The sequence below is a fragment of the Leucoraja erinacea genome, chromosome 13, assembly GCF_028641065.1.
Source record: "Leucoraja erinacea ecotype New England chromosome 13, Leri_hhj_1, whole genome shotgun sequence".
Lineage (NCBI taxonomy): Eukaryota > Metazoa > Chordata > Chondrichthyes > Rajiformes > Rajidae > Leucoraja > Leucoraja erinaceus.
Window position 1 is genome coordinate 27979465 of NC_073389.1, and position 27216 is coordinate 28006680.

The 27216-nt window shown below is 43.8% G+C and overlaps 1 protein-coding gene across 1 annotated transcript in view; it reads left to right on the forward strand.

Moving 5' to 3' along the window:
* The first annotated feature begins 659 nt into the window (after positions 1–659).
* Positions 660–27216, forward strand: part of ttf2 (transcription termination factor, RNA polymerase II) — a 47061-nt gene continuing 20504 nt past the window's right edge. The window contains 14 exon segments of the mRNA XM_055644681.1: positions 660–842; positions 7031–7142; positions 7707–7793; positions 9552–9618; positions 9874–10923; positions 12241–12342; positions 12344–12377; positions 14389–14547; positions 15190–15347; positions 18092–18173; positions 22102–22215; positions 25014–25164; positions 26182–26278; positions 26993–27192. Coding sequence (XP_055500656.1) covers positions 815–842; positions 7031–7142; positions 7707–7793; positions 9552–9618; positions 9874–10923; positions 12241–12342; positions 12344–12377; positions 14389–14547; positions 15190–15347; positions 18092–18173; positions 22102–22215; positions 25014–25164; positions 26182–26278; positions 26993–27192 — 2441 coding nt within the window. The 5' untranslated portion in view covers positions 660–814.

A 27216-nucleotide genomic window follows, 5' to 3' on the forward strand; every position in this document is an offset into this window, starting at 1 on the left:
GATGGAGGATGGAGGTGTAGAGTGACTGGACATCTATGGTGAAGATGAGGGAGTGGGGCCTGGAAAGCGGAAGTCATTGAGGAGACGAAGAGCATGTGAGGTGTCTTGGACATAGGTAGGGAGGAACTTGACCAGGGGGAGAATAGGATGGAGTCGAGGTATGTGGAACTAAGTTAGGTGGGACAAGAACAAGCAGAAATAATGGGTCTGCCAGGACAGCCAGGTTTGTGGATTTTGGGGAGAAGGTAAAATCAGGCCATGTGGGGCTGGGAAACGATGAGGTTGGAGGCTTGGGAGGGCAGGGAGTGGAAGCAAAGCCAAAAGTGATGAAGCCCGTGATGGTATTTGAGATAATGGCCTGGTGCTCGTCTGTGGGGTCATGGTCCAAGGGTTAAAATTTTTTTTAATCAAAGGTGACTTTAGTTACCTGTAAAAAAATGAGCACTAAAACATAATCTGAACTTACATTTTTTTGTTAACCAAGGTAACTTTAGTTACAGGGACAAAACGACAACTAAAACACTATCTCATCCAAAGATCTCACCTCCAGTGGGGTTGGATGGAGAGTTCACCTCTCCCGGCCCCCTCTGCTCGTCTCACATTCTGATTGGTGCCCGTCGCCGTCCCTCACCGAGAGTGGCGTGGAGGCCGGGGTCCCGCCCCCTACAGCCCGATCCTGGCCGCTGATTGGACGAGAGTGACGTCGGTGCGAGTCCGGCGAGCGCTGGTGACCGTTGGGCCGCCGGTATTTGAAGTTGAGTCCAAAGATCATCTTCGGTTGTGGCTCGCGCGGTGGCCCGAGCTGGTGGCAAACATGGAGAAGGTGATGTGCACGGAGCACGGTACGTGGCAATAGTGGTATTGGGCATTAAAAGTGTGAGGATGTAAGGCGAATGTCTTAGGAATCGGGGCCGATGTTTTAAACAACGATCACCGGATGTGACGTGTCGGCAGTCATCAGCTGCCCTCAATTGCATTGGGCCATGTGGTTGACCATGGTGCTGGGTTGTCATCTCCAGCCCTGGACCTCCCTGCCTGCCTGCCTCTGGTGCTCAGGTCCTAACCCTCTGAAATTCCACCAAAGGTCGTTTTAAAACTTTGTTTTGCATTGGCGTAACTATGTTGGTGTAAAAACGGTGCAACTGATGTCTGAAGAAGGGTTTCGGCCCGAAACGTCGCCTATTTCCTTCGCTCCATAGATGCATAGATAAAAGGGATCAGGGGGTATGGAGAGAAGGCAGGTACAGGATACTGAGTTGGATGATCAGCCATGATCATATTGAACGGCGGTGCAGGGTCGAAGGGCCGAATGGACTACTCCTGCACCTATTTTCTATGTTTCTACGCTGCCTCACCCTCTGAGTTTCTCCAGCATTTTTGTCTACCAACTGATGTCAAGAGTGTTTTATTGTCATATGTCCCGGATGAGCCAATTAAATTCTTACTTCCTGCAGCTCAACACAATATGTGAAAATGTAGACATAGAACATAACGGGGGAAGAGGAAAAAAAAGTTCAATAAGTAACAAATATAATGCAATAATAATATAGTCTTTTGCAGTTCAACAACGAATACACTCTGAGCTCTGAACTGCAAAAGACTATATTATTATTGCATTATATTTGTTACTTATTGAACTTTTTTTTTCATCTTCCTCCATTATGTTCTATGTTTACATATTCTAGCAATGTTACAAAATTTTGAGATTCTATAAATCAAGTCTGCAATTTATCCTATCAGATAAAGCATAAAAATAAGTTTAATTTGACAACTAATTCCCTTCAGTATTATCTTCAGTATTAAAAAAGTTCTGGCCATTTTCATACTCGGAAATTAGCATCTTGTTCCCTATTGCTTTTCCATTAATTTAACACAAAAGTTGTGATCAAGGACAGTAAAATGGCCATAACTTTATTAAAAATTAAGAGAACTGAAAGAAATGTTCAGTTATTATAGATTGAAGCATTCTGAAACAAATATTAAACAAGCTTACTTGGATGACCTGAAATTAAAGCATATAATTAGATAGTTACCCAATTGTAGCTAATTCCAAACTTCAATTACTAGATCTAAACATCTATCCATTTCTTAAGAAAATATTTACATTTTTAAATAGCCCAAGTGTCCAAAGAACATTTACACAAGAATTTACAATAAAACATGATTTTTAAATCTCATTGTCATTAATTTATAGGCCAAATGGAAGGAATTTAGTGTTTAATTGCTGTAAATTAATGGTCATTTAAATCAGCTTGCGAGTGGGATTTTGTGGAACGGGCTGGTTTGGAACGTTGCGATTGCAGTGATTTTGAAGCCCATGTCGGCATGAAAAATATTCCCGGTTCGGATGGGCCCCCAAGTCACCTTCTCACAACAAAATTTTGAATAAAGGGATCTTAAAAAGCACTTTTTAACGTAAAAATAAACAGCCTACCTTGCCTTGTCCCCTACATAAGATCCGTCCCGTTGTTGGCGTTCGCGGCTTTAGAGGATGATTTTTAATCTACTATAGTAATTAAATAATCCAATCTATATAATATTAAAACTGTGTGCCTGCTGGCTGGCTGCTGGCTTTCTGCCTGACTTGTGGTTGCCAGCCTGTGGGTGCCAGCCTTTGATTCGTTGCTACGCCAACGTCAGACCCAGAGACGCCGAGTTTTTTTCCATTTCGGTAGAGATTTCACTTTTCATTCCAAGTATCCACTCCTCATTAAATATTGTAGTGTTTATCTACACATTTTTAATAAAATCCTTCTTTCCCCCTCCCCCCCCCCCCCCCCCCATTCACTCATTTTGTCGCCTCCTGCTGGCCAGCCACCATAACGGCTGCTGGCGCCCGCATCTCGCCTCAAAGTCGCCATTTCAAAACAGCCGCACTGCTGATTCCTGAGCCGCTTGAGTTGGAGGACCACGTCGCCCGTGGGGGCTACAGGTAGGGAATGGCTGCGTTGGGGGAGCAGACCCAACGGGTCTGCACTTGTTTAGTTTAAAAATAACTGCAGGGAACGAATTTCGCAGCGATTTTTCGTCAGCAACTAAGCAGGCTGAACAACCTCGATTTCAATAGCCTAGAGAAAACGGCGTTTTAAACCCGCCCCCCTCTCAAATGCACCAAAGTTGCGCACACGGGCAGCGGCGGAACTGCAGCGCCGCTGAAGGTAAGTTTTGCAACATATCTACATGTTCTGTTGAGCTGCAGGAAGTAAGAATTTAATTGTCTCATCCGGGACATATGACAATGATGGTTGCAGGGAAGAAGCTGTTCCTGAACCTGGGCTTCACTGTTTTCAGGCTCCTGTACCTTCTTCCTGATTGCAATGGTGAAATGAGTGTGTGGCCAGGATGTTGTGGGTCTTTGATGATGTCCTTGACCTGTGGCTGCACCTTCCCTGCCCTACCTGGCTTCAGTTGCTGAGGTCCAAAACCTCTAAAATTCCACCAGAGCCAGTTTTAAGATTTTATTTTAGGAATGACGCAGGTACGTTGGTGTAAATTTGGTGCAACAGATGCCCAATTGGCATCTGGAAAAGACACAAAGTGGGACCTTCCTTCAGACCAGTCTGAAGAAGAGTACTGACCCGAAACGTGAACTATCCATGCTGTCCCGAAATGCTGCCTGACCTGCTGAGCTACTCCAGCATTTTGTGTCCTTTTTTGTAAACTAGCATCTGCAGTTCCTTGTTTCTACAATTGACTTCTGGTCTGCCTTCAGCAAGATGTTTGTTGGTTTCCTGAGTTTTCAAACAGTTTGAAAGAAGGTCCAGACCTGAAAGTAAGCACAAAATGGTGGACTAGCTCAGCGGGTGAGGCAGCATCTATGGAGAGAAGGAATTGGTGATGTTTCAGGTCAAGACCATTCAGACTGATTCCAGACCGGAAAGGTTGTCTGTCCATTCCCATCACAGATGCTACCTGACCCACTGGGTTCCTCCAGCATTATGTGTTTTTCTCAAGATCCCACAGTATCCCCTAACTTAAACTAATTTTATGTAACAAACCCAATCTCCCAGTTTGGTGAATCTTTGATGCACTGCCTCTATAGCAAGTAAACCAATTTTCAGGAAGGATAGCGTTGTGGTGCGTGGGTCTCAAAAGGAGGCACGAAGTCCAGTGTTTGAGAAGCACCTTTATTTTATTCCTCCCGGTTGAAGGGAAGACGAAACCAGAGAAAGATGGCACCCAAACCCTGCCTTTTAAACCCTCCGGCTGAGGGCCGCCTCCGGACTGCACCACTCCTGTACCGAGGGGTTCGGCAGTATAATGGCATGACCCTTAGGAGCCGCCACAGGACCCCCCCCCCCCCCCCCCCCCCAGAACCAGAGGCACAAAACGCACCGGCGGGCGCACGACCCGGCCGGCCCGCGTGCGGAAGTCAGCAGATCGTGGGGCTTGCGGAGGCATAGGTAGAGGGACAGGTCGAGGGACCGGCGGGAGGACAGGTGGAGTGACAGGTGGAGGGAGTCGTGAGGGGGGGCGCCCTCGGGGCCGAGGTTGTGCAACCAGCACCGGCTGGTCAATGTCCAGGTGCGCCGGCTTTAAACGGTCAATCGACACGGCCTCCGGCCGGCCCCCCATGTCCAGGACGTCGGGGTCACCAATGTGGTGCGTGAGTCTCAAAAGGAGGCACGAAGTCCAGTGTTACCATGCCTGGTTTCAATATGGTATACAATATACCATGCCTGGTTTCGCCAAGTTGTGTGTGATTACAGGAAGACATCTTTAATCTCATAATGTATTTGAATAGTATCTTTATTACTCTAATCGCTGCTGCGTATTACTTCTGGTGTGTGGTCAAACATAAAAGAAGCAGTCATGAAGTCACACAGCACGAATACAGGCCTTTTGACCCATCTCGCCCATGCGGAACAGTATGCCCCACCCATACTGGTTCCATTTGCCTGCGTTTGGTCCATATCTCTCCAAACTTTTCTGATCCATGTACCTGTCCAAATGTCTTTTAAATGTTGTTGTTGTTGTACCCGCCCCAATTACCTCCTCTGGCAGCTCATTCAATTCACCTGCCACTTTCTGAATGAAAAAATTGCTTGCACTCACCATAAACCTATGTCCTCTGGTTCTATCTATTCTCTTGGCTTTATGCATCTCCACAACTTCACTCCTCTTAATGTGCCCTCCTCTACATCGGCGAAACCAAGCATAGACTGGGTGACTGTTTTCCGTACGCTCTACATTTAGTTGAGAGATACAGTGTTAGAAATAGGCTCTTCGGCCTACCGAGTCCATACCACACATTAATTGTTGGTCTGTCATCCTGCTTTCCCATCCTCTCCCTACACACTGGGGAAAATTTACAGAGGAACAATTAACCTACAAACCCGCCTGTCTTTGTGATGTAGGAGGACTCCCGGAACGCCCGGAGGAAACCAACGCGGTCACAGAGGAAACATATCTTCACATAGACAGCACCCGGGTCTCTGGCGCTTTGAGACAGCAGCTCCACCAGCTGCGACACGTTGCATGCCGTGTGCCCACTGTGCACTTAGTTGTATGCCATTTTAAACCCCCATCCCATTCTCACACCAACATGTCTGTGGTCTATTCCATTGACAGCATGAGACCAAATACAAACTGGAAAACCAACACCTTGTACAAGATAAAAGATAGATACAAGATACATTTAATTGTCATTTGGACCCCTTGAGGTCCAAACGAAATGCCGTTTCTGCAGCCATACATTACAAACAAATAGACCCAAGGCACAACATAAATTTACATAAACATCCATCACATTGCTGTGATGGAAGGCCAAATAAACTTATCTCTCCACTGCACTCCCCCCCCCCCCCCGATGTCAGAGTCAAAGTCAAAGCCCCCGGCTGGCGATGGCAATTGTCCCGCGGCCATTAAAGCCACGCCGGGTGGTGCGAGGTCGCACACCGGGTCTTGGTGTTGGAGCCCCCGGTGTGCGCTCGCAGAGTCCCGCGGCCATTCCAAGCCGCGCGGGGCGGTGATGTCAGGCCCCGCTCCAGGAGCTCTTCGACCCCGCAACTCGGGCGGGAGAAGTCGCCGTTGCGAGAGCCCTGAAAAGCGGTCTCCCTCCAGGGACCCGCGGGCTCCCGGTGCCGCCGTCCGCAGACCTGCAGTTGAAGCCTCCGACTCCGGTCGGGCCGCAGCAGCAGCAGCAGCAGCGCTCCTCCACCGCTCCACCCGCTCTGGACTCGGCCAGCCCCGCGACGGTGACGGTGAGTCGTCGGCACCAGAGTCCCCGGTCTCTTCCTGTTGGAGGCCGCTCCTCATTGCAGCCCCAACGATAACGGAGACCCGACGAGAAAAGGTCGGGTCTCCCGTGCAGGGAGAGATTTAAAAGTTTCCTCCTCCCTCCCACCCCCCCCACACACACACCTCAACATAAAATAACAAAAACTACATAAAAACATAGACAGAAAATAATAAAACGCGGACGCGGACGGGCTGCAGAGGCCGCTGCTGACGAGAGTCGCGCCGCCCCCCAGATCAGGTCACGGTAGGCTTGCCTAATGGTGTGAACATTAACTGTTCCCATTTCAAGTAAAATGCGCTCCCTGTGCTCCTTTCTATCTCCTTTTGATCCACCCAAATTTGCTCTCTCCTTTTGATTCAGGGCGTCACACTGGCGCATCTGGTAGAGCTGCTGCCTCACAGCGCCAGACACCTGGGTGTGATCCTGACCTCGGGTGCTGTCTGTGTGGAGTTTGCCCTTTTTTCCTATGACCATGTGGGTTTCCTCCGGGTGTCTGGTATCCTCCCACATCCCTAAGATGTGTGTTTGTAGATTAAATGACCTCTGTATATTGCTCCCTAGTGTGTAGGGAGTTGATGAGAAAGTGAGGTAACAGAACTAGTGCGAATGAGTCAAAATTGTAAATTGTCCCTTGTGTGTAGGATAATGCAGTGTATGGGAATCGCTAGTAGGCGTGAATGTGGTGGACTGAAGGTCCTGTTTCCATGCTGTTTCTTTGATCGAGGATCAAGACTTCCTTTGATTTCTTTACTTGCTCCTTTTTTGATCGTATTTTCTTGTTTCTTGCAGGAGCCCTATGTATATTGAAGACTGGAGTGAGAGATGGAGCTGCCAAGGGAAAGAGTTTTTACCTTTGTGCAACTCAGCAGACTTCGCACTGTTCATTTGTACAGCCTGCTGAGTATGTATTGATCATTCAGGAGTGTGATGTTGAAGAGCATGTAGGAGCAATACAGGAAAATGAGCAATGTTTAGGAGCAGTTATGTAAATAGGCCCGATATTTGGTTGAGCAATGGTGAGAGTGCAGATGGAAGATGGCCGGTGTCGAATAAGGGGCTGATGATGTGCAGCTGGAACCAGTTTTGGGATGGGGATGGGAAATTCACAGTGGTATGAGGGTGATAGGCAGTTGGATCCAGGAGGGAGGGGGGGAAGCAGAAAGGCGTGGGGAGAGGGATAATGGAACCATTTGTCGTATCATAGCTGGCAGAGATAATATGTCTCATGTGGATATGGAGATTGGCAGGGTGAAAGGTGAGGACCCATATTGTTGTTTACTTTCGTTGGCTGGCTTTGTATGATCAGCATGCCCATCTAGCTTTCCACCCACCTACTTTCTAGCCTATATATCCCGAACTGAATTAATGTAATCCTTTTAATGTGAACCACTTGATGGTGATTGTTTCATAGTTATTTTGATATCCCAAAAATGCCATTAGAATTGTTCTTGTCTGTCTTACTCAGTATTCCTGTATCTCACTGCCTGGTACATGAAGACTCGATTGTGGAACTTCAAGCCATTCACAAAAAATCAGACACTCGGTCGTACCGGTAAGATTTATTATCCCTGCTATATAAACCACACTCATTCATGTTTCACTTAATGAGCAATGAATCAATGTAATGCAGAATTCCTTGATGTGTTATGAGTTAAGAGTGTTTAATTATCATATGCATTGACAACGGAACAATGAAATTCGTACTGCAGCTTAACAGGACTGTAAATTCGATAACACAGAGTAGATAATAATCAAACATACATTAAATTAATAACAGTAATACTATGTAACTGAATTCATGCAAAAACAGTCAGAAGATTGTTGTGGGCCTCCTCTATTACCAGAGTGAGGCCACACGCAAACTGAAGGACTAGCACCTCATATCCTGCTTAGGTAGCTTACAACCCAACAGTATGAATATTGAATTCTCCAATTTCAGATAACTAACCCAGTAACAACCCTATCCTTCTCTGTGCCCTACCTGGAGTTGTACCCATTTCTCTGTTCCCCCTCCCCTTGTCACCTCTCACCTATATTCCTTCTTCTGGCCTCACAATTCACACCTCTTCTGTCCTTAACTCACCTCTTGTATCCTTAACTTGTCACTTCATCTCTAGCTTTGTCCAACCATCTGCCTATCAAAACCTCACCTGTGCCCACCTATCATTTGCCAGGTTTTGTCCTGTTCCTCCTCTCTTCAGCTTTCTCTGCTCACCCTACTCCCAACCACAATCAGTCTGAAGAAGTCCCGACCCAAACTGACACCTATCCATGTTCTCCAGAGATGCTGCCTGACCCAACGAGTTACTCCAGCACTTTGGGTCATTTTTTTCCGCTCCAAACCCTCAGCTCTTGGATTTGGCATTCTCTTTTGCAACTAAATTATCGACTTCCTGACCCACAATCAGTAAGGATAGACCACAACATCTCCTCCATGGTAATTCTCAACATCATGTCCTGCAAGGCTGCCTACTCGGCTCCTTACTCCCTGTACACTCATGACGTGCAGCCAAGTTCTGCAATAACTCAATTTGCAAGTTGCAGATGACACCACTGTAGAGGGTTGGGTCTCAAATAATGACGAGACAGAGTACAGGAAGGAAATAGAAAGCTTAATAGCATTGTGTTAAGACAACGGCCTCTCCCTCAATTCTGGCAATACGAAGAAGCTAGCCATCGACTTCAGGAAGACTTCAGGAGTTGTATACTTCTCTGTACTATTTCTATACACTTGTACTTAACTGTAATTGTGCTTATGTATCGTAACATTTTGACTGAACTGTATCAAAAAAGGAACTTCACTCTCCCTCGGTAATTGTGACAAGTACCATTGAAGCGGGGAAGAGTACACGTCCCTGCCTTTATCAATGCCACTGAAGTGGAGATTGTCTAAAGCTTCAAGTTCCGATATAAATATCACCAACAATTTGTCCCGTTCTACAGCGAAGGAAACACAACAATGTCTATACTTTCTCAAATGCAAAAGAAATTCAGCATCCCTCCAATGACTTGCCAATTTCTGCAGGTGCACCATTGACAGGAATATGTCAGGATGCACCACAGCTTGATATTGCAACTGCTTTGCCCAACACCTCAAGAAATTGCAGAGAGTTGTGAACAACATATAGTGCCTTTGCTGAAATATATTTTGTCTTCCATCATGCATAATCCCTATGTCATGAAATGGTCTTGCTTCACAACATTTATTAATAGGAATCACATGGAATCATTTTCCTTTTGGCGTAGAAATAATGAAAGAAATTGAATGATTTCTGATGTTTGACTATATTGTCTTGTGCTGTTCGTGTAGGTTATACTATCGGTGTATTAAAGGGAAGGAAGATAAACTAAAATGGTGTGGAAATGTGCCTTGGCAGGTATGCTCAGATTCTTAATTTTAGTTTTGGATTCTTTGGAGATTTTGTTTTTAAATGTCGTCAGTGTTTCAATTTGTCTCTCCTGTCCTGAGAGAAATTGATGTCTATATAAGATATGGGAATGGAAGAAGTTTTGTCTGGCTTTGCATCACTTCTGACATGCATCACTTTAATGAAGAAGGGATGCAAAAGTGGTATTCCACAATTGGTTTTCAATTTTTATTAAAGAAATATGTACATATATTTGCTTTTCAGGTGTCATATCCAAACATTTCATCAACTAATAGAGATGGCCTTCAGGATACTCAGCAGTCCCTAGTTTCTGAGAATCAACAGCGAAATCCTTTTAAAATACCAGCCAAGAATCAGAAGCAGCCTACTTCCAGTATTACTACTAATAGCAGCAGTAAACAGGGTGCTGGACCTGAATCAGATAGGAAACACAATAAAGCTGTGGATGAATCGGTTGGTTTGGGTGGGTCACCACCAACATACAACGAGAAGGCAACAAAGAAGTCTTCTAATGGGCTCAAAATCAGTGAAAGGTTATGTGATGAGGGTGAAAAAACTCATGTTAAGGACTTTGAAAAGACTCAGAAAGAAACAAGGCCTCGCCTTAAGTGTGATGCCAGAATGGGTGGCATTGACTCTGGTAGAAATCACAATTTGCCAAGTGATCCCTTGCCAGATGAAAGAGGAAAGGTTTCAAAGGTATCACATATAGTGGAGAAGGACAAGGTACCATTAGAATCTGAGGTGAAGTGTGTCCATAAAGAATCATTGAATAATTTGTCTCATCATGGAAACTCTGCACATGTGAAAATGGGCATAGCGAAGGATGGACAGGCATCAAGCAGTAAAAGTACAAATGAGAAGTCACTTGGCACTCAGAAGTGCAATGGAACGAGTGTATCCCAACAGAATGAGTCAACATATACTCCAGAAAACGATGTACAATGGAAACAAACAACCAAAGTTGAACGTGATGCCAGTTCTGTTCTCACAGCACATAAATCTGATTCAAACAAGCCAACAAATGAGGAAAGTGAGTCATGTAGACAAATTGATGTCAAGGCTTCTGTGAGTATTTCAGCAGGAAATACCTATACCACATTTGAGCAAAGTGTGTCCAATAGTCACTCAGTGGATGTCAAGCAAAGCATAACTACAAAGAATCCAAAAACAAGTCATAAACAAGCAACACTCACAGCCTTTCCTGGATTTGAGTATGCATCAGGAAAGATGGAAACCAAGAAAACAGCAGCACTACACAACCAACTGACTGTTCAACTTCAACAGAGAAAGGTAATAGTCACGAGCAAAGATAAAGAAAGGACGGTGTTAATTTAGTATTGTTGATATTAAGGGCATTGATAGACAGGATTGCCATTATTGCCATAATTCGTTGCTTTGACAAGTTCGTTTTGTACTGTTGCTTCCACTTTCGAAGCATTGTGCTTTTTTCTGGTCACGCTGCTATAGGAAGGATGTCATTAAGCTGGAAAGATTGCAGAGAAGGTTAACAAGTATGTTGCCAGGACTTGAGGACCTGAGCTATATGGAGAAGTAGGGCAGGCTAGGACTTTATACCTTGGAGTGCAGGAGGCTAAGAGGTGATCTTGTAGAGTTGTATAAAATCATGACGGGATAGGATGAATGCACAGAGTCTATATTACCCGGAGTAGGGGAATCAAGACCCAGCGGACATAGGTTTAAGGTGAGAGAGGAAAGGTTTAATAGGAACCTGAGGGGCAACATTTTCACACAGTGGATATACACAAACGAGCTGCCGGAGGAGGGAGTTGAGGCAGGTACTACAAACAGCATAAAAGACACTTGGACATGTACATGGATAGGAAAAGTCTAGAGGGATATGGGACCAGTTAAATGGGACAGTGGCGTAGCGAAAGTGTTACTGCCTTACAGTGCCAGAGATCCAAACTATGGGTGTTGTCTGTACAGAGTTTGCACGTTCTCCATGTGATCATGTGGGTTTTCTTCGAGTGCTCGAGTTTCCTCTCACATTCCAAAAACATATAGGGTTTGAAGGTGAACTGGCTTCTATAAATTACCCCGAGTGTGTAGGATCCGAAACTGGGAAAATGAATTAAATCGTTGGTTGGTGCGGACTCGGTGGGCTGAACGGCCTGTTCCCAGGCTGTATTTCTAAACTAAACCAAAAGATGGGGCATCTTGGTCAACATGAACCAGTTGGCCCGAAGAGCCTGTTTCTATCCTCTATGACTATAACTCTACGGGGAATGTACATAATCATGTTGTCATTTAGTCAATGATAGCAGTTTATTTCCCAGTTTCAACAGACTATAACTTGAAGGGTTTTGCTGTTTTCGGGCACCTACTGCAGGTCCTAGACTGGAGAGGTAGCAGGTAAGAAAAGTTCTGTTGACACTCTTGTGGTGACTTCCTGCAGAGCACACTATAAATAGTAATTAATAATTGATTCAAGGTAGAAGATCAACTGTAGGATAGATATTGTTGAATGTTGTTTGATTAAGTTGTGATTGCTCCACAGGACAATAAGTTCAAATTTAGAAATAAAGATTATTGAAATAGTAGCATTTGCCAATATTGTTTTTTCATGTTTGATTTTCTCATTTTCAGCATACTCTGAAAACAGTGAATATTACTGCCCTTCCTGATAAAGGTCAAAGGCTAATAAATCAGGTCAAAGAACTGGAGGATGCTCTTAGTACATTGCATCTGACTGTCTCAGACTGCCTCAGACAAACAGGACAAAGGTACTGTATTTAGTTCATTAGAATTAATGACTGAATTTACTCGTACATCTTTGAATAAAACTAATGACTTCCAGTATGGGCGGCACAGGAGTAGAGTTGCTGCCTTACAGTGTCAGACACCCAGATTCAATCCTGATTACGGGTGCTGTATGTAAGGCGTTTGTATGTTCTCCCTGTGACTCCATGGGTTTTCTTTGGTTGTTCCGGTTTCCATCCGCACTTGAAAGACATACAGGTTTGTAGGTTAACTGGCTTTGGTAAAATTGTAAATTGACCCCAGTGTGTAGGATAGTGCTAGTGCACAGGGTGATCGCAGGTTGGTATGCACTCGGTGGACTGAAGGGCCTGTTCCTCTAAACTAAGTTATATTCCAAGGAGCTGTACTGGAGGATATTGTACAAAGGTTGCGGCCAAGCCATGTTGGGGTTCATAAATAAAGATGATGTTGGTCCTAAGATGGGAAAGATGAGCAGCAAGATTGCGGGCGGAACTCAAGAGCTTCAGAGCTTATTATTGATTTAAAGATGCAGCATAGAACCAGGACCTTCGGCCCACCAAGTCCACGCTGACGTTCGATCATCTGTACATGCTAGTTCCATGTTATCCCACTTTCTCATCTACTCCCTACACAATTTACAGAGGCCAATTACCCTACGTCGCATGTATTTGGGATGTGGGAGGAAACCTGAACATCCGGAGGAAACCTACAGTCACAAGGTAAACGTGTAAACTTCACACAGACAGACCTGTTGTCGGGATCGAACCCAGGCCTCTGGTACCTTTACCAGCTGCTGCAGTGACAACTGAATGAAAGCACTTTTTCAATGAATCCTTGCTGCTTCTACATCATTTTTTTAAAATCAATTCTGCTAGTAAAATAAATTTTCATCTAGTTTTGATTTAAAAGTTCTGGTGTCATGTATAAATCCATACGAATGAAACAGCTTTTCTGCTCAGCAAGGGTTTTAAAAGTTAGCTAAAAGCTGTCTAGTTATTGTTGTAAATTCTTGCAGATACTTGATGTCAAGTTTTAGATTTACAACACCCTTTTAGTGGTGGTTCTCTTTTTTAACAGATTTTGGAGAGTGGGTCTGGGCTGGGGTGGAGGACTGGGGGAACGTCCCATAACTGAACCAGTCTGGATTTCCATCGGTCTGGTGGATTTGGAAAGTTTCCCTGACAAGATACTAGTAGATCAGAATCTAGGAACTGTGGTTAGTACACTCTGCTGTCAGATTGTACATAATGGATTCTGAAACCATCTCAACAAGACAATGACATAAAAAGCTGGAGCAACTTAGCAGGTCAGGCAGCATCTCTGGAGAAAAAGGAATAGGTGATGTTTCGGGTCAACCCAAAATGTCACCTGTTTCTTTTCTCCAGAGATGCTGCATGACCTGCTGAGTTACTCCAGCTTTTAGTGTCTATCTTTGGTTTAAACCAGCATCTGCAGTTCCTTCCTCAACAAAGCAATCGCAGCACACAGTAATTTGTGAATACAAATTAACATAAGAAATAACAGTGGGCATGGGCCATTTGCCCCTTGACCTGCTCTGCATTCAGCAAGATCGAGTACAGCACAGTGGCACTGTTGGTAGAGCTGCTGCCTCTGCCACAGCTCCAGGTTCAATCCTGACCTTGGATTCTGTCTGTGCAGCATTTGCACCTTCTCCCTGTGACCGTGTGGGCTTCCTACTGGTGATCCGGTTTCCTCCCATATCCCAAAGTTTAGAGGTTAATTGGTCTCTGTAAATTTCCCGTAGTTTGTAGGTAGTGGATGAAAAAGTGGAATAACATAGAACTAGTGTGAACGGGTGATCGATGGTGGGCCGAATTCTTGGCTGGTCTTTTACTTCACCATTTATTTATTTTTTGCTCCATTTTCCACATCTCGGTTCCACTATTATTCAGGGATTCATTAAAAATGCAAGTTGCCTGTAAATTAATTGGTATAAACTGTAGAATTATAATCAAAATTGTCACTGCATTTCAACAATGTCTTTCATTGTAGGAGAAGAAATGAAGAACAGGCTAACCAATCCTTTTGATAAAAGTGTCACCACCTTAAGTAAACCAGCGATTGATGATCTAAAGTCTGCTGCCGTACTACCACGTTTCAATGAAGCTTCCTCGCTCGGATTAAGTCAATTTTCTAACCAGGTGTACGCAGGTAAACCATCGCAATGTTCCTTGCTCTGGGGAAAAAATACTTAATTGATCGTTGCTGTAGGCTGCTCAGTCCATCAAGTCAATCTATTAGCACTGTCAACACAAGGAACTAATGCTGGAATCTTGCTGGAGTGCTGAAGTAACTCAGTGGGTCAGACAGCATCTGTGGATAATGTGGATAGGCGACGTTTTGGGGGAGTAGACCCTTCAGTAATTTGTATTTTTTATATTGTTTGCTTTCAATGTTTTGCTTTCAATAGTTTTTAATGCAATCATCTAATTCCTTTAAGAGCATTTAAGAAGACTTTGGTGTCAAATTGAACATGAGATTTATCTGGAAGAAGAAAAAAACTGCAGATGCTAGAATCTTGTAGCCAATGTTTTGGGTTGGGACCCTTCTATAGACTGATGCAGGCCTGACCCGCTGAGTTACTTCAGCAGGTTCTTTTTAAACTCAAGGTTGCAACATTTGCAGTCTCTTGCGTGTTATATTTTGAGTTTTACTCAGATTATAAATTCTATTTATATCAAACCCGGGCCTCTGGCACTGTGAGCCAGCAGCTCTACCTGTAACACTATGTGCCGCCCTTATAAGTTCTGGAACGTGTTTTTTGCTACACATTGTGAAATCCCTTTACTTCAGCAGATTTTCAACAGCAGAGTGCATGTGGTGGACAGAAAGGCCAGGATCGACTCTACACCATCACAAAAGTGACTAGTGAGGCCATTGAACAACTCCACAAATCATTGGAGACTTGCCCAGACACGATTGATGAAACTGAAGATCCACAATACCTCAAGGTAAATTGCAATACAAAACAACTGCAGATGCTGATTTATAGCAAAGATAGACATAAAAATTCTAGAGTGACTCAGCCGGTGGAAACATGGATAGGTGATATTTTGGGTTGGGACCCTTCTTCAGACTGATTGTGAGGAGGAGGAGGAAGAGCTGGAAGCAAGAAAAGGCCAGAACATATTGGGGCTGGCCAAGTTTACATTGTTGTAAACTGTGGAACTGGTTAACGGATTTTTAGTGTTGGAAGGGGGCATGAATGTTAGAGTATCACTCTCACCCTCTCTATCCCAACTTTCTCTGCTCTCATCTGCCCTGATCCTCCCTTAAACCCCCTTGTTCCCACAGTACCCCTCAGCCCCTCAAAAACGCTGTTTCTTTCATCTCCCACCAATACCTGCTCATCACCCATCACATGAGCCCATCAATCCTTCCCTCGTGGGAGGGGGGCAAAAATCTCACTCCTTACTCCCCTTGAAGCTGCTGATCCCATTGTCTCTCTGTCGCCTCTCCATCTCCTTTTCCCTACCCTCAGTCACTCCCTCCCTCACCTCTCCCCTTTCGCACTCTCCCACTAAAAACAATGTTTAAATAACATTTCTTCTCCTCCCATCCCCCACTCCGTCAACTCTCATAGATTGTGTATTGGCAGCAGAGATCCCATTGTGATGTCATTTTTGGTTTTTGGAATCTTCACGGCAGTTTGTATAAATGAGATCCCATTGTGGTTGGCCGACTGTGAGATACCATTGTGACATCATCACTGGAAACTGCCAGAATCGTCTCCCACTCACAGGCAGTTATTATTTTAAAAGTTGACTTTTTTTAAACTTTAAATATCAATAACTTGTGATATATAACATCAAATGTGCAGAAACCTGATACTAATGTGAGATTCAATAATCACAAATGCTCTTGAGACAAATTCAGACAAAGAAGTGTTTTTATTAATTTCATATTCTGCAGAATAGGTGCCTCTCCTCTGATGTCCCCTAGAGGCACACCGAGGATCGGGATGTCTTCTATCTTTATACATTTCCTTTCACTATTATCCCTCATCCCTTCCCATTGAGCTTCTTCCAATCATAACATAAAGCCCAGATTCCCACGAGAATGTCAAAGACACCTCCCCTATCATGCATCGCATGTGCATTTAAATTAGGCATCTTGTCATAGTAGGTGTGTGTACATATTCATGTAATCTCATCAAGCATGCGTAGTTGAGCGTGACCTCGTGTCCTTCTTGCCTTTGTTCTATTTTCCTTTAAAACTCCTGCTGAAGTATTTCTATCGCTACTTTTTATCTAGAATTTCTCTCTGTTCTTTATATCATTACTTTCTATTCTACTAGCAGTCTGGCTTCTGCTGACACCTTATTTCTTTCTAAGTTATATTTTTCTATCCCTAGTCTAAATCAACCATGTCTGTTAACTCTTTCCTCACACTAATGACCATGGGAAAAAGTTGAGTAAGATTCTACAAAAATGTTTGCGCTATTGTGTACCGTTTTGGCGTTGTTCCTTGATCTCACAGACAGACAGACAGACAGGCAAACAAGACAAGACAAGACAAGTGGGACCCATTGGGCCCTGTCCCCCAACGCGAGAGGTCTGGTCCCCGAGCGCAGCGTCAGCGTTAAAAACCCCCCCCGCCCCCCCCCCCCCCCCCCCCCCCCCCCCCCCCCCCCCCCCCAGGAGCCAACCACCACCACCATCCCCCGCTCCCCCAACGCAACCCGTTTGCCCAACGCAATATTACACCACTCACCCAATTGTGCAGGCGCGGCTCATTTCCCCTCATCCCCCAACACTCCCCCCCCCCCCCCCCCCTCTTCACCCTCTTTCTCTCCCCTTACCTCCTCCACTCCCCCCTTCACCTCTCTTGTCCCCCACCCTCAGTCATTCCCTCCATAGCCCCTCTCCCCTCCCTACCCCCCTGACTGGTTGGGCCCCGTTTCCGCTCCCTTGAGCCAATCAATCCTTCCCACGTGTGGGGGGAGCGGGAAGAGGCAGTCGGCGCTTCCCAGAGCCAATGAATGGGCTTGACTTTTAGGTTAGACAGACAAACAAGACGAGACTTTTAATAGACCAAGTGGGACCGGGAGGGCAGCGTCGGCGCTCACCCCGGAGCCAATCACCCCCATCACCCCCCACAAGGAAATTTAGGGAATTTATGGAGGCAATCAATCGTCCCGGTGAGGGGTGCTGGGAGGGGACCCGTGAATGGGCATCTTGGCCAGGCCCAGGAACAAACCGACAGGGAGATCTCCCTCCGATCGGCCCTCTCCACTCCCTGCCATTGTGTCCAAATACCAGGATCGTGGGACTATAGTGCGACCAGAACTTGAGGAGCAGCCCCTTCAGATATTCGTACAGCGGCAGCAACCTCACACACTCCTTATACATATGGAACACACTCTGTACCTCGCCGCAGAAAATACAGGAGGTCGGCAAGCCGACCGGCGTTCCCCTTACACTAGCACTATCAGACACACTAGGGACAATGAATAATCTTTACCAAAGCCAATTAATCTACAAACCTGCACTTCTTTGGAATATGGGAGGAAATCGGAGCACCCGTAGACAACCCACACGGTCACAACTCCACACAAACAGCACCCGTAGTCAGGATCAAACCTGGGGTCTCTGGCACTGTAAGGCAGCAGTTCTACCACTGCGCTACTGTGTCGCCCATATGTAATTGAAATGAAACGTTTTAAACATGATTTCAAACCTATATATCTTCGCAGGTCACGCTATTAGTTCATCAGAGACAAGCGTTGGCTTGGTTATTGTGGAGAGAGAAGCAGAGACCATCTGGTGGCATACTGGGTAAGAGTTCCTTTCAGTAAGGTTGTAAAAAGCTGACCCATTTGTGGAAGAAAAACTGAAGGGTGGAACGTGTATCAAGGTCAAAACACGAACATCCGGTACTCTTGTTAACCTCAGTGCAAACCATGTGCTGTTTTACAGCAGCGTGTATCAAGAGGCCAAATGCTCTGTGGTTTTATTAACAAGATGCATTTAAATTAGAGTGCACCCTTTGAGGTCTTTGAATCTAAATGCTAGAAATAACTCCTGCTTCAGAACTTCTACAGTTGTGCTTCACACCATGTGAGAAGTTGCCAACATTTAAAGTCGGTTGCCTCTATGAGAGATGTATCCACAATGGTACCATTTAAAAAATATATGCATGATCAAAAAATAAGGAAAGAACCTATCTTGGTCAAATATTTGTTAACCCATGTCAATCAAGTGGTATTCTTAAGCAACAAGGTTACCTTCAATTCCTTAAAGGCATTCATATCGAGCACATGAAAAGGTTCACCTTTTGACATTTGTCATAGTCATACAGCCCAGAAATAGGCTCTTCAGCCCAACTCATTGCCGACCAAGATGTCCCATCTATGCTTGTCATATTTACCCACATTTGGCCCATGCCCTCCAACTCTTCCTATCCATTTACCTGTCCAAGTGTCTGTTAAATGTTGTTATACTACCTGCCTCGACTACCTCCCCTGGCAGCTTGTTCCATATACAGTGGCTTGCAAATGTTTTCATACCCCTTGAACTTTTCCACATTTTGTCACGTTACAACCACAAACGTAAATGTATTTTATTGGGATTTTGTGTGATAGACCAACACAAAGTGGTGCATAATTGTGAAGTGGAAGGAAAATGATACATGGTTTTCAAATTTTTTTACAAATAAAAAACTGAAAAGTGTGGCGTGCAAAAGTATTCAGCCCCCCTGAGTCAATACTTTGTAGAACCACCTTTCGCTGCAATTACAGCTGCAAGTCTTTTGGGGTATGTCTCTACCAGCTTTGCACATCTAGATACTGAAATATTTGCCCATTCTTCTTTGCAAAATACCTCAAGCTCAGTCAGATTGGATGGAGAGGGTCTGTGAACAGCAATTTTCAAGTCTTGCCAGAGATTCTCAATTGGATTTAGGTCTGGACTTTGACTGGGCCATTCTAACACATGAATATGCTTTGATCTAAACCATTCCATTGTAGCTCTGGCTGTATGTTTAGGGTCGTTGTCCTGCTGGAAGGTGAACCTCCGCCCCAGTTTCAAGTCTTTTGCAGACTATAACAGGTTTTCTTCCAAGATTGCCCTGTATTTGGCTCCATCCATCTTCCCATCAACTTTGACCAGCTTCCCTGTCCCTGCTGAAGAAAAGCATCCCCACAGCATGATGCTGCCACCACCATGTTTCACAGTGGGGATGGTGTGTTCAGGGTGATGTGCAGTGTTAGTTTTCCGCCACACATAGCGTTTTGCATTTAGGCCAAAAACTTCAATCTTGGTCTCATCTGACCAGAGCACCTTCCTCCACATGTTTGCTATGTCCCCCACATGGCTTGTGGCAAACTGCAAACGGGACTTCTTATGGCTTTTTTTCAACAATGGCTTTCTTCTTGCCACTCTTCCATAAAGGCCCGATTTGTGGAGTGCACGACTAATAGTTGTCCTGTGGACAGATTCTCCCACCTGAGCTGTGGATCTATGCAGCTCCTCCAGAGTTACCATGGGCCTCTTGCCTGCTTCCCTGATCAATGCTCTCCTTGCCCGGCCTGTCAGTTTAGGTGGACGGCCATGTCTTGGTAGGTTTGCAGTTGTGCCATACTCTTTCCATTTTGGGATGATGGATTGAACAGTGCTCCGTGAGATGTTAAAAGCTTGGGATTTTTTTTATAACCTAACCCTGCTTTAAACTTCTCCACAACTTTATCCCTGACCTGTCTGGTGTGTTCCTTGGGCTTCATGATGCTGTTTGTTCACTAATGTTCTCTAACAAACCTCTGACGCCTTCACAGAACAGCTGTATTCATACTGATATTAGATTACACACAAGTGGACTCTATTTACTAATTAGGTGACATCTGAAGGCAATTGGTTGCACTGGATTTTATTTAGGGGTAACAGAGTAAAGGGGGCTGAACACTTTTGCACGCCACACTTTTCAGTATTTTATTTGTAAATAAATTTGAAAACCATGTATCATTTTCCTTCCACTTCACAATTATGCGCCATTTTGTGTTGGTCTATCACATAAAATCCCAATAAAATACATTTACGTTTGCGGTTGTAACATGCCAAAATGTGGAAAAGTTCAAGGGGTATGAAAACTTTTGCAAGCCACTGTACCTAAGTGAAAAAGTTGCGCCTCAGGTTCTTATTAAATCTTTCCTGTCTCACCTTAAAGTGTTAGGCCTTTTAGGTTAACAGGTTCACAACTTCATTAAACTGGACAACTGACTATTTTATGTTTTTTTCAATCATGAGAGGCATAGATAGGGTAGTCAATCAGATCCATTTTCTAAGGATGAAAATATCAAATAGTAGAGGGCATAGCTTTAAGGTAAGAGAGGCAAAGTTTAAAGGATATATGCAGGCCAGGTTTTTCTTACATAGAGGGTGCTTGGAACATGCTGCCGGGGTTGGTGATGGTGGTGGAGGCAGATACAGTGGTGTCATTTCAGAGTGGTGGCACCTTGGTACACGTAAGAATAAACAAAACTATATGCAGGGAATGGAGGGACACGGATAATGTGTGGGCAGGTAAGACTTAGATTTCGAACCAGGTTTGGCACAGACATTGTGGGCCTAAGGGCCTATTCCTGTGATCTATTGTTCTATGTTCTGGTGGAAACCATATAACAATTACAGCACGGAAACAGGCCATTTCGGCCCTACAAGTCCGTGCCGAACAACTTTTTTTTCCCCTTAGTCCCACCTGCCTGCACTCATACCATAACCCTCCATTCCCTTCTCATCCATATGCCTATCTAATTTATTTTTAAATGATACCAATGAACCTGCCTCCACCACTTCCACTGGAAGCTCATTCCACACCGCTACCACTCTCTGAGTAAAGAAGTTCCCCCTCATATTACCCCTAAACTTCTGTCCCTTAATTCTGAAGTCATGTCTTCTTGTTTGAATCTTCCCTATTCTCAAAGGGAAAAGTTTGTCCACATCAACTCTGTCTATCCCCCTCATCATTTTAAAGACCTCTATCAAGTCCCCCCTTAACCTTCTGCACTCCAGAGAATAAAGACCTAACTTATTCAACCTATCTCTGTAACTTAGTTGTTGTTGAAACCCAGGCAACATTCTAGTAAATCTCCTCTGTACTCTCTCTATTTTGTTGACATCCTTCCTATAATTGGGCGACCAAAATTGTACACCATACTCCAGATTTGGTCTCACCAATGCCTTGTACAATTTTAACATTACATCCCAGCTTCTATACTCAATGCTCTGATTTATAAAGGCTAGCATACCAAAAGCTTTCTTTACCACCCTATCTATATGAGATTCCACCTTCAAGGAACTATGCACGGTTATACCCAGATCCCTCTGTTCAACTGTATTCTTCAATTCCCTACCATTTACCATGTACGTCCTATTTTGATTTGTCCTGCCAAGGTGTAGCACCTCACATTTATCAGCATTAAACTCCATCTGCCATCTTTCAGCCCATTTTTCCAAATGACCTAAATCACTCTGTAGACTTTGGAAATCCTCTTCATTATCCACAACACCCCCTATCTTGGTATCATCTGCATACTTACTAATCCAAACAAGCAGTTATTTTTGGGTAGTATATTTCAGGTATGCCACTGGAGAAAGAATGATTGACACTGGTTGCTTGAGCCAAATATTTTCTTCCTCCACGCTGTAATTGGATGTTTGGCTTTAGTAAACTTTTTTGCAAGTTTATATATGCACTGTTTTACTCTTTTAGCAGATGATATGGGTCTGGGGAAAACTCTAACGATGATTGCACTCATCCTAACACAACGTTGTAAGGGGAAAAAGGAAAAGGAGAAAGATACAGATGAATGGATCTCTAAAGCTGGTATGTGGTACAGAAAAGAATTGGAATTTTAAAAACAAGTGAAAAGGAACGTGCACTCTGGATTGTCAATAGACAACAGGTGCAGGAGTAGGCCATTCGGCCCTTCGAGCCAGCACCGCCATTCAATGTGATCATGGCTGATCATCCCCAATCAGTACCCCATTCCTGCCTTCTCCCCATATCCCCTGACTCCGCTATCTAGCCCTATCTAGCTCTTCTTGAAAGTATCCAGAGAACCGGCCTCAACCGCCCTCTGAGGCAGAAAATTCCAGAGACTCACAACTCTCTGTGAGAAAAAGTGTTTCCTCATCTCCGTTCTAATTGGCTTATCCCTTTATTCTTAAACTGTGGCCCTGGTTCTGGACTCCCCCAACATCGGGAACATGTTTCCTGCTTCTAGCGTGTCCAAGCCCTTAACAATCTTATATGTTTCAATAAGATCCCGTCTCATCCTTTTAAACTCCAGAGTGTACAAGCCCAGCTGCTCCATTCTCTCAGCATATGACAGTCCCGCCATCCCGCGAATTAACCTTGTAAACCTACGCTGCACTCCCTCAATAGCAAGAATGTCCTTCCTCAAATTAGGGGACTAAAACTACACACAATACTCCAGGTGTGGTCTCACTAGGGCTCTGTACAACTGCAGAAGGACCTATTTGCTCCTATACTCGACTCCTCTTGTTATAAAGGTCAACATGCCATTCGCTTTCTTCACTGCCTGCCGTACCTGCATGCTTACTTTCATAGACTGATGAACAAGGACCCCCAGATGCTATTGTAATTCCCCTTTTCCCAACTTTATGCCATTTAGATAGTAACCTGCCTTCCTGTTTTTGCTACCAAAGTGGTAACTTCAAATTTATTCACATTAATCTTCATCTGCCATGCATCTGCCCATTCCCCCAACCTGTCCAAGTCACCCTGCATTCTCATAGCATCCTCCTCACAGTTCACACTGCCACCCAGCTTTGTGTCATCTGCAAATTTGCTAATGTTACTTTGAATCCCTTCATCCAAATCATTGATGTATATTGTAAATAGCTGTGGTCCCAGCACCAAGCCTTACGGTACCCCACAAGTCACTGCCTGCCATTCTGAAAGGGACCCGTTAATCCCTACTCTTTGTTTCCTGTCTGCCAACCAATTGTCTATCCATGTCAGCACTCTACCCCTGTCATGGGCATGTCAAATATCAGTGCAATAGAAATGGCTTTTCTCTTGCTTACTCAAGCACAGTCGAGGGGCTTCTTACTGAAGAAGTAACACTTGATTTAGCGAAGGCATTTTTTTATTTGATTCGGAGGATTGTGGATTCAAGCCTTACACCAGAATTTGAGGAACATAGGCTGACACTTCTGGGCAACCACGGTGGCTCAGCGGTGGAATTGCTGCCTCACAGCGCTTGCAGAGTCAGAGACCCGGGACCCGGGTACGATCCCGACTACGGGTGCTGTCTACAGAGTTTGTACATTTTCCCTGTGACCACGTGGGCTTTGCTTCTCTGTGTTTTTTGATGTTTCTTCATGTCTTTCCTACTACACTCTCCATTAGATGCACATATATGTTTGTAGTGCTCTATAAAAAATTATTATTATTAAATGGCTTGGTGTATGTGAGATCTTCAATTGTCCTTAGTGTGTGTTTAGGATAGTGTAAATGTGCGGGGATCGCACAACCTTTTATGCCTTGGGACGGTGCGGACCCGGTCGGCTAAAGGGCCTGTTTTCTGCGCTGCCTATCTGGAGACCGGGAAACTGCAAACTAGTCATTGTCTTGGTTGGTGTGTGGAGATCCTATCTAGTCTTGGTGCAATATTAAACTGACAATTTGTTTGTGGTATGCAAATGAAAGCAAAGAGCCATGCGGTGGTATTAAAACCAAAGCTAGGAAGTTCTTTACGTTCCTGGCCACTAAGGACACAAAGTGGTGAAGTAACTCAGCAGATCAGGCAGCATCTATGGAGGACATGGATAGATGACATTTTGGGTTGGCACCCTTCTTCAGTTATGAAAAAAAAAAAATGAAATGATTCAATTTATTGTCATTGTCAGTGTACAGTACAGAGACACCGTGGGTCGTTTTGGGTCAGGTTTGGCGAAATGCATTTTTAGCATCTCCCTTGAAAGGGAGACACAGGGCGTCGCGGTGTGCCCGCGCCTGCCGCCGTAATTACAGTTAAATTGGTCCACTGAATATTTCCATAACTTTAGCTGTACCATGGAAGTATGTGATTACTGCCACGGAAGTATGTGATTACTGCCACTTTCCTCTCAATCTTTGCTGTTGCATCTAATCAAGGAAACTAGCATTACAATCACTAATCAAATTGTAAACCTTTTATTGTATTACCAGTTACTGATCATAATGTGGTTTTATTGTAGGAAATTTAGCTTTATTTTGTTAATTTCTTATTTTTTAATTTTAAAGTTGATGACTTTGGAAACTGATGTACTTTCAGAGATGATTCACTTTTACTTACCTTGCAGTTTAGAAATGTTCTGGCTTAAAGGGTTTACTGTATATTCCTAAATCATAAGTTGTAATGGGTGAGCTCTGTGTTGTATTTTATCTAAACTGCAGTACTGTAATTAAGCAATTTAATATTCTCCATTTCTGGAAATGCTGCATTGCCTTGTTTGCACTCGACCCAGAAATATTCCGAGGGATGTTAGAAATGCGAAGTGAAAATTTTCCCATTACAAAATGGTATTGATGTGATATCCAGCAAATCCAAAAATGTTCCTGGTTCTCTTGTGTGCCATGTTTAATGCTGCATTCAAATATCTGCTTTCCAACAGAGAGCACTTTAGCCACATCTAATGGAACGCTCGTTATTTGTCCAGCGTCTCTCATCCACCACTGGAAAATGGAAATTGAGCGGCATGTCTGTGCCAAAAAACTAAGTATATACATGTACCATGGTTCAAACCGAGAAAAATCAACAAAGGTGTGAGTACATGAGATGTTCTTTCTCCTATTCTGAAATGCTTTTATACAGATAGTTCTGCTTTTACACCTGTTTCCAAATTGGATGTAAACCAATCAAGAATTAAGGAACACTATTTGTATTACGTGAATGTAATTGGTTATAGCATGATTTCAGTCGGGAACAAGAGGATGAATTATAAGTTACTTTGGAAAATGGCAAGCAGGGATAAAAGCTGTCTTGGGGAGAAAAGGGTTCTCTGTAGCCTCCCTGTAGTCATCCAACACCATTGTTCCTTGTACATTCAACTCTGTTTTTCAATGCAAGTTTTGCTAGGTTTTTCCGTAACATAGCTGGTTATGATCTTAATTGCCATAAATATAGATTCACATCAATCTTTGTGTTAGTATCGTAATTCATCCAAATTAATGATTTTCTTCAATATTGCAAAATTAGGTTTGTAAAGTTGAAGCTGCACAAAAAAACATGTGCATATAGATTAGTCCGTATGTTCCATTCTGAAGTGCCATTCTGTAGATTATATCTCAGAACTCCAACAGATGCTATTTAAGGAAGGCATTAGGCAAAGTCACTTGCCACTTTCTCCTTTCCAATTCCGCCGAAAGGGAAATGTATGATCGTGAACCTGTAGCTGTACGAATAGAGGACAAATACCATTTGTATGCTCCAATGAACAATAAAGCCAGCAGGAAGAACTAACAAACAAGAAAGAACATCTCACTTACAGTCATACAGCACAGAAATAGGCCCGCCAACTTATCTATGCTGATCAAGATTCCCCATCGAAGCTAGTCCCATTTGCCCGTGTCTTTCCCACATTCCTCTAAACCTTTGCTAACCATAAACTTGTCCAAATGTCTTTTAAATGTTGTTGTTGTATCTGGCTCAACTACTTCCTCAGACAGCTAGAGGAAGTTGGCATTCATGAGCAAACAGGAAGTGGAAATGAAACGAATGTTGTGACATTTTTTTATTAATCATAATCCAAGCCATTAACACAATAAAACACTTTTTTGTAGGCTTTCAGAATTTGATGTTGTGATAACAACGTATAGTCTTGTTGCGAAGGAGATCCCAGCGAAGAATGAGAAAGGAAAATGTACAGCCACAGATGAGGTATTTATAAGTTAAAGGCTGTGATTCATGAAGCTGTGGGTAGTTTTGAAAATAATGTATTGCCTTATCCATCTTGATGCATTGCTGATTTTATGAATGCCTGTTTATTGTTACTTGTTGGGAAAAGCACCAAATTAACGCAGATCAGACTTCCAAACATTTTCAGATCCTGCAGAATTTATACGATGAAATAACAGTTGTTAAATACTTTCAGAAATGAGTGTATACGATATAGAACAGTATAGCATACGAATAGACTCTTCTGTCCACGGTGCCAAACATGATGTCAAGGTAAACTAATCTCTGCTTGCATATATTATCTGTACACTAGTAAAGGAGACAATAAAGACATAGTCATACAGCATGAAAACAGGCCCTTTGGCACAAACTAGTCCATGCTAATCAAGGTGGGCCCACCGGCCTGCGTTTGCCCCATATCCCTATCAACCCTTTCTGTCCCTGTCCATGTACCCGTTTTAAATGCTGTTGTTGTATCTGCCCCAACTACCTCCACTGGCAGCTCTTGCATATACCCACCACCCTCTGCCAAAAAGTTGCCCCTTATATTTCCATTACATTTTGCCCCTCTAACCTATAATGTTTTTTTTCCAAATCCTAAATTCAATTTGGAGCATTAAGATGAATGTAAGAAATGTGTTTATCCTTTCTATATTAATGTGTTCCAATCAAAATTACTTTCTATTCTGGTTTCAGGCCTTGGCTGAGGTAAAATCTTCACATTCCCCACTTCTGAAGTTAGCTTGGGCTCGGATCATCCTGGATGAAGCTCACAATATTAAAAACCCCCAAGTACAAACGTCAATGGCTGTATGCAAGCTCAGGGCTGGAGCTCGCTGGGCAATTACAGGAACACCAATTCAGAACAACCTCCTGGATATGTACTCCTTGCTCAAGTAAGATGTCAGGCCAGAATAACA